The 7,497-nt window shown below is 46.7% G+C and overlaps 1 protein-coding gene across 1 annotated transcript; it reads right to left on the bottom strand.

Annotated features, from left to right (window-relative positions):
* Positions 1 to 683: 683 nt before the first annotated feature.
* LGALSL (galectin like) lies at positions 684 to 5,954 on the bottom strand. Its single transcript, XM_082851283.1, has 5 exons — positions 5,832 to 5,954; positions 4,985 to 5,056; positions 4,756 to 4,844; positions 3,914 to 4,091; positions 684 to 2,065 (listed from the first exon to the last, which is right to left on the bottom strand). Exons 1-5 carry the CDS (start codon positions 5,865 to 5,867, stop codon positions 1,922 to 1,924), a joined length of 519 nt encoding a protein of 172 aa, XP_082707409.1. The 5' UTR covers positions 5,868 to 5,954; the 3' UTR covers positions 684 to 1,921.
* Positions 5,955 to 7,497: the final 1,543 nt, after the last annotated feature.

The raw sequence follows: 7,497 nt of genomic DNA, 5'->3' as shown, positions 1-7,497 counted from the left end.
CATCAAAACCTAGTGGCTCTACAAGCTAATCACAGGCTCAAAAATAGCCGGAGCCACAGAACAGCCCTCCTGGCTGAATATGGCTGCTTAACTCAGCTGGTACATATAGCTTTTCAATACTCAGCCAGCCTTGTTGGATAAAGCATCTTCTTATATAACACAGTGGAACTGTGCTAAACAGTTTAAAAGTTGAGAAGAATCCAAATATATCACCTATAAAAAATTCATGATTTTAGTTTGCTTTTTCTTAGACTTTGGTACCGAAACACTGTCTACATTCTCGACACATGAATATGACATGGTCACTTCAGTGCCTCTGCATGTTGTGTAAAGAAACTCAAAAGCAAAGCAGGAGAAGGACGTGTCATAACAAGACGCAGTATGCTCTACAGACAAAACCTAAATTATATATAAATACACACCCCACCCCAGCACCCCCTCTTCTCCCCACCAGCTGACCAAAGCAATGCCAAGGGTCCTTCTCTCCAGGGCCAGTAGAGTTTGTGAAATCCAGCACCCAGGACTCCAACCATCCCTTGCTGTGCGGTGACATCTGTATCACTGCAGGCTTCTCCTAGAGACTCCCTGCTGTCTAACCAGTTCCACAAGTACAGGGAAACACCTAAAGCTTAATTGGGAGCATTCACACTATTGGCTGGACTCAAAGACCTAGAGTCCTGGGAGTTAATTTTTCAGATAAACTAACTGGATCATTTCCTAATTTGGATCCTGTCTTATCCTAATATCTCAGCAGAGCCAACACAGTAGGAAGCACCCTCTACTCCAAAGCTCCAAAGGCATTGCTTAGGGATATCAGTGAGGGTCACATAATAAAAGTGATACAATGAGCTAACAGCTTAAGTTGATATAAATTATTTCCGGGTAAGTTATTTGGGGCCATTTGCTTCTGCTTTCCATTGCATTCCAGAATCATTTTCATACTGTACTTTCAAAAGTTTATATAATAGTCATTTAAAAATTGTCTATGCAATCACTTCTTACGTGTTTTCAATTAGCTTAATAACAACTTAATGAGCTATTATGTAGGTCTAGGGAAAAGTAGTTAGTCTTAAGGAAGCCAATACGGTGCTAATTCACAGTAAGGAGAAAAAGCAATGTAAATAATCATCAATAACTTGAAAAGCAGTCTTACGAAACGTTGCAAAGCTTTCCCAAAAGCACTTACAGCAATTTATATCAAGATATCCTAAGTTTAGGGGTATGGAGGATAAGACTCAACTCTTTAAGGTAGAAATTCACCTTTATCATGATGGAATAGGTAATTTTCCCCCCAGACCTAAGATAATTGTACATTCAAAAGTTCATAACTTGCTGTTCTTGAGACATTAATCATTCTCTCATACACTGAGTAGAAATAAATAACTACAAGAAAGCTTTAAAAATCTGAATTAACATTATGCTGTGCAACAAAACAAAACAAAACAAAACAAACCTTGAACAACCTACATTCTATGTTAAATACCCTGACTAAAATGTCGGTTGTGTTACACAATTCCACTTCAGTGCAGAAATGAGTTGACTTCTGTGTACCGTCTTTGTTGTTGTTGTTGTTTTAAGTCTTTAGCACTTTTGTTCTAAACATCAGCTTTGAAACGATGAATAACTTACTACCAAATCACAAATCCAGTTCAGTTTAGTCTGAATAAAATCCAGCGTAAGCGTATTACTTTGTTCTGGAAATAATGGCTCGGTGTCTTTGTTCCGACAGCTTCCTAAGGGCAAACCACCGTTGAAGTCATTTTGGGTTTAAACCGCACAGAAAGAAGAGACGGTGAAGTTTCCCTTTTCGTTTTTGTTTTCTTTTTAAGTCTTCAGATCTTGCTAGGACACTTCTTCCAGACCAACAGTCATACAGTTGTGGCACCTGATGCTATCTGAAACAGACGTGGTTTAAACAACGTCAGCCAAGCTTAGTGATCTGGAGGTCCCCGTTTATCTTTATGGTGTCGATTGCAGATAACGTTTGAATGCGGTGGTAAAAATCAAAAAGTTGGTGTCCATCCACAAACACTCTGAAACGTGGGTGCTCACAAAGGATTTCCACCTGGAAGAAACAAAATAATAACCTCAGTTCATAATTTCAATGAACCCTGCTGGGGAAAACGAACAAACAGTACTTCATTTTGGAGAAAGGCAACATCCTCAGTGGTTCTCAAACATGGGAGTGCACTGGGATCATACAGAAGGCATGTTAGAACACAGATTGCTGGACTCCACCCACCAAAATTTCCATTTAGTAGGGCTAGGGTAAGGTCTAAGAATGTGCTTTTCCATCAAGTTCCAAGATGATGCTGGTGTTGCTAGAATAAGGAACACACTTTGTGAAGCACTGCTCTACACTATTCAATGTCCTTTAAAGATTTAAAATTGCTTTACTCTTTCTCCCTTCTCCTTGCATGCCAGAAAGTGATGGAAAAGTGGCAGAGATTTATTTATACGGCACTTAATGTCTCCATCCTCATCCCCTGAACAATTCTATCCCACCTTCAGAGAAGCCCCTCGCAAAGCAGAACTGGTACCCATTAGTAGCATGTAATAATAGTCTAGACACCCCTAAACACTAAGCAGAGAGAAGGTTACACAGTAATTACCATTCGACCAAGGATGTGTAATTAACAAGGCCTTGCTAAGCCAAACAGAAATACTGATTCCATATGGTAAAAGCTTTTTCTTCCTCCTTTTTTGAAACTTAAGTAATTCACCATAGAGTTTAATCATTGGTTCTGTGCTATGTATTTATTAAAAGCATTTGTATTCATCATGCAAGGAGAGACTCCGTATGTGATATTAGTCACATTTAATTCATATTATTACTAAAATTATATCACCAAGAAGGGGTGATTTCATTTCAGTTTTGTTGTTGGGGAGCACTATTCCTCCTGGCAGAAGCTTTGGTTACTCACACTCACGAGCTCTGCATTAAGATTCACCAGTAAGAAACTGACACAGTTCAGGGGAGCCTCAGGGTCATTACCATTCTAGAGAAGGGTAGGGGTGTCTTCCCCAGGCTACAATTAGAAGGGCAATTAGTCTCTATTCTATCATTGATGTGACAGTCACGGATTCTTGCTTTCCCCCCAGACTGTAAGATGGGAAGAAAAAGTATGACTTATTCATAGGCCCCTGTAAATTTTTAGACGAGGAGCAACAGGTTAAGGGTAGTTCTGCTTTGTTAGGTGTTTATGCAACAGGGAGCTTTTAACTGGGTTGTCATTATTGTGATGTATGTTAACAAGGTGTAATGTAGACACTTCATCACCAGGTCTGACATGTCAGTAAATTCTTTCCTAACACATTACTGACTTGCATCTCTTACTTGGTATTGTCCTTCATAGAGGAAGGTGCTGCTAATGCTGCTTGATTGAAATGGAAGTTTGGGCTGTGCTTCCTGCCTGACAGATAGTGGGGAGCAAATCTATACTCATCCAGGCCCAAGGGAAGGAATCTGTCAGCCACAGAGACTGTGACAGTGAAACAGACTGAGGCTACTTAACCCAGAGAGGGAAACAAGGACATGACTAAGTCCTCACTAGCAAAGGGAACAAGAGAAAATAAAATGATAATCAACTAGATTCTTAAAAAAAGACATAACTGATATGGTTTGGTGCTACTTAAAGGTTGAGAAAAAAATGAGGAAAATTCTAGATACTTATTATTATTTATTAATCAAATATATTTTGGGACAGGTGTCTATTATATGCCTAGTACTATGTTAAATACTACATAGAAAAGTATTTATTTTTAACAATATAGACATGTAAATATGGGTTTATTTACACATATTGGCTAAATAGAATTGCAAAAATTCTGGCTTAAAGTGTTCTTGGCACATACTAGATGAGAACATCACCATCCTGCCAGTGGTTGGAGTGGAAGCACTCGAGGCACTCACCCTGAATGGTTGGTCTGGGATGAATGGGAAGTAAGGGATCGCTGACTGTTCTTCACCCCTTTCCCCAGATATACAAGAATTTCTGAGTAGCTGCCGATCTGTGAACACAGCTTTGAGTTCAATTGCCACATCGGCGGGAGGATCCTCCGAATCACCACAGGTCAGGCTGATGGCAAAGCTGAAAAGAAAATCATCTCACTTATTCACAGTTGAGCAAAACAACATTAACAATGACCCAGGCTCCCATTTCCTTCTTCTTCTTTGGATTTGTCAGCTTTTAATGGGTTACTACTCTTCATATGGGGGCAGGCGTTGGGGGGTTTAGACTATGGAGAAATAGGATTACAATCAAACTGGTTTGTTATCCAGAGGAGGCCCTGGTGAAAACTTCAGTGGAGATGAAAATAACTAACTGTAGACATTTCATATACCCCAAACTACCCACACATCTGTGTCTTAATCCATTTCAGAAGACTCAAAAACAGCCCCATTAATTGACCAGGGGAAACGATATCTCGTAAAGTTTGGGTCTCATTTATATTGATAGTTCTTACTCCAAACACCATATTTGGAAAAAAAAAAAAAATCCTTTCGCCTCCCTAAGGGTCAAAGAGAAAATGATGTGGGTCTATATTTATAATCTCTGATATAAATAGCTGTCTAGAGAAATGATGGCTGGGATTCATACACATTCTTTTCATGGGAACATAGTACTTTCTTGGCACTTCAAACTAGCAACACTGGCCACAGGGGTGGGAAGAGGAGGGGCAGTAAACCACAACAGGAGTGGGCAGGACCTTGTAACTGCCTGATAGGTCTAGGTGACAAGGACTCTGCCTTACCTCTCAGGGTTGAGGTCTACGATGCCCATCACTAATACCTTCTTGCCTGGTCTCATGCCACCTTTAATGTGTCCACAAAATGGCACGATCTGCAAAGGATGAGAGGAGAAACAGAAAGTTTACAGCCTGTTAGGGAAGAGCCAAGGCCTCAGATCCTTAGGACCTGACCTAAGGAAAGAAGAAAGAAGAGGGTACAGGCAGACACAGAGCACAGAACAAAATCATTTACCAGTCGTGGGAAGTACACGTCGGCTTGAACTGGAGAGCCCAAGGAGTTGTTTAAATGCCCATCATCTAGTTTCTAAAAATAGAAGCACACAGATTGGCTTTCCAAAAGCTTTTGGAGGGGGGTGTTAGAGGGAGCGGGGAAGAACCTACACAAATCTGGAGGAATCCAGCAGTCCTCCATAGAACACAGGAAGCCTCTGCAAAAGCTCCCACCTCACAGCCCACTGAATAACCGCATAAACTCCCGGAACAAAACCCGTCCTTTCCACCAGGTAGCTAAGCCTCTGATGATCCTCAGACCCTTCAGATCTAGATCAAAATGAAGGTCGAGGCCCACTGGGGAGCCAGAGCCCCGCGCCGAGGGAGGGAAGGCCCCTGTCCAACCGCAAACGCCCATGGAACCGCCGTCGCCCAGGCCTGTCCTCGGGGACATGGCTGGAGTGCAGCGGCCGCGCTCAACTTCTCTCGCGAGCCCCTGGCGCGGACCCATTTCCAAGGGGGAAATCCCCGGAACGGCGCGGGGCGGGCGCGCCGGACACACACACAGGCGCACACTCACACGTGCAACATGCACACACCTGGCCGGAGGCTGCACAGCGCGGAGGGGACTGTCGGTCACCCCCCACCCCGCGGGCCGCCCCCAACACCTCCCCTCAGCCAGCGGCCCTCCAGCTGGGGCACCCCTCCGGCCCCTCACGTCCGCCGCGCACAGCCGGCTCCCGCTACCAGGTACTGGGGCGCCTTCTCACGCGTGGGGCGCGGGGCTGGGCCTCTGCCGAGCCGGAGCCGGCGAAGGAGCCGTGCGGGCTGCGGGAAGGGGGCGCCTCGCGTGTCCCCGCCGCACTCACCACCACTGCATCGCTGTCGGCCACCGACCCCGCCATCTTCTCGCGCAGCGCGGCGGGGTGCGCGGCTGGCGGCCGGGCGGTGGGGGACGTGGGACACGGCGCGCGGGCTGGGCTTCAGAGGCGGTCCTGCGCCGGGCGGGGGCGCGGGTCCGAGACTGGCTCGTGCGCGCACACACACACGGGCGCGCGGGCGTGCACTCCCGGGGGCCCGGCGCCGACCCGGCTGGCGGGGCCGGGGGGAGGGGAAGGAGAAGGCGGAGGCCGGGAAGGCGGCGCGGGCCCAGAGGTCGGAGGTGGCCGCCGCAGCCCGGACCGCGCTGACGAGTCGAGGCTGCTTTCTTCCTCGGGGTGCTGCTGCCCGAGGAAAAAGGAGTCGAGGGTGCGCCGTGCTGGCCCTGGGCTGCATTTAAAGGCCGCCGGAGCCCGGCTGGGGAACCGGGAACAGGGCGGGGAGCCGGCTGGGCTGCAGCGGCTTGCTCAGCTTGCCCTGCCCCTCGGCCATTGGACGGTGGCAGGAGGCTGGGGCGGGAGGGACTGGCCTACCAGGGTCGGGGCGTGCGGGAGGGCGGGCGCCCGGTCGACACTCTTCGGCGGCAGGGTGGGTGGGGCTGGGGCCTGCCAGGTGACAGGTGCTGGTAACATCACCGCTCCTCCTCTCCAGCCACCTCCCCGCCTTCCTTCTCAGGTTGTGTCTTGGGGCAGGTGGGACAGTGGAGGGCGAGGTCAAGGGAGGATTGGAGGTGGAGGTGATATTCCAGAGTTCGAGATTTCTTTCAGAGAATGCCAACAAAGAGCGAGGAAAGATTCATTCGGCTTTCTAGGGTAGAAAGATAATGAAAGGCTTGCATAAATAAATATTTGACCTAAAAGCAGGAGGCAGAGAGGACTCACAGTAGGGACTTTTATATTTATACAGGAGATGTACAGAACACACCTCCCTCCCCTGTGGAAAGATGGGCAAGTCTGGGGGTCCCTGGAGGCTCTCTCAGGCAGGGGTCTGGTTAAGTCTTACCAAATTGAACTGGGCACAGTGACTGCTCTCAGAAAGTCTTCATTGGGCCGATTTTTACAAGTCACCTGTCCAGTCTAGGCTAGTGAATTTCACACTGAAAATCTCCTGATATCCTTTGTGGAGTAATTCCTAGGGGGTCCACCTCTCTTTATTCCAAGGCACAAATTCCTTTATGGCGTTTCCACAGTAGGACGATTATGTAACTTCTCAGGTAAAGCTGTATCAACATAGCCTCTATTAGGTGACATCTTGGCTTAAACATTCCATTGTGTGAATCACCCTGGTGTTTTATACTAATAAGCAGGGAGCATGTGTGACCTGCTGCAATCCCAGAGGGGCCCTCAGAGGCTCCCTTCCTGCCACTGTTGCTGGCTGTGTGGCCTGGAACATCACTGAGGCTTTTGTGTCTTAGCTTTCCCTTTATGGACCAGAGCTAATCATGGTAATCTCAGTTGAGTAGGGAGAATTACCTGCACACGCTTGTAAACCAAAGTCATATCCTTTGTGTGCTCTGAATTTGAGTGCAGCACAAGTGGCTCACACTTTTGCTCTTGTTTACCAGTCTTAGCTCAAAATCATACCTTATTGATTATTTTAAAATGTTAGGCAGTCATAGGAAGCAACTGACATTTTGAAAGCACACTTTGATATATC

This window comes from Leucopleurus acutus (assembly GCF_964270905.1).
Source record: "Leucopleurus acutus genome assembly, chromosome: 12".
NCBI lineage: Eukaryota > Metazoa > Chordata > Mammalia > Artiodactyla > Delphinidae > Leucopleurus > Leucopleurus acutus.
Note: the sequence above shows the minus strand (reverse complement) of the source record. Positions and strands in the feature narration are given on the sequence as shown.

Bases quoted from the DNA above. Each gene is read 5' to 3' on its own strand.
- LGALSL (XM_082851283.1), bottom strand. From the start codon at position 5,867: ATGGCGGGGTCGGTGGCCGACAGCGATGCAGTGGTG. The intron at 5,057-5,831 runs GTGAGTGCGGCG...TTCTATTTTTAG, and splicing joins CCGACAGCGATGCAGTGGTG to AAACTAGATGATGGGCATTT. The intron at 4,092-4,755 runs GTAAGGCAGAGT...TTTTCTTTTCAG, and splicing joins GTAGACCTCAACCCTGAGAG to CTTTGCCATCAGCCTGACCT.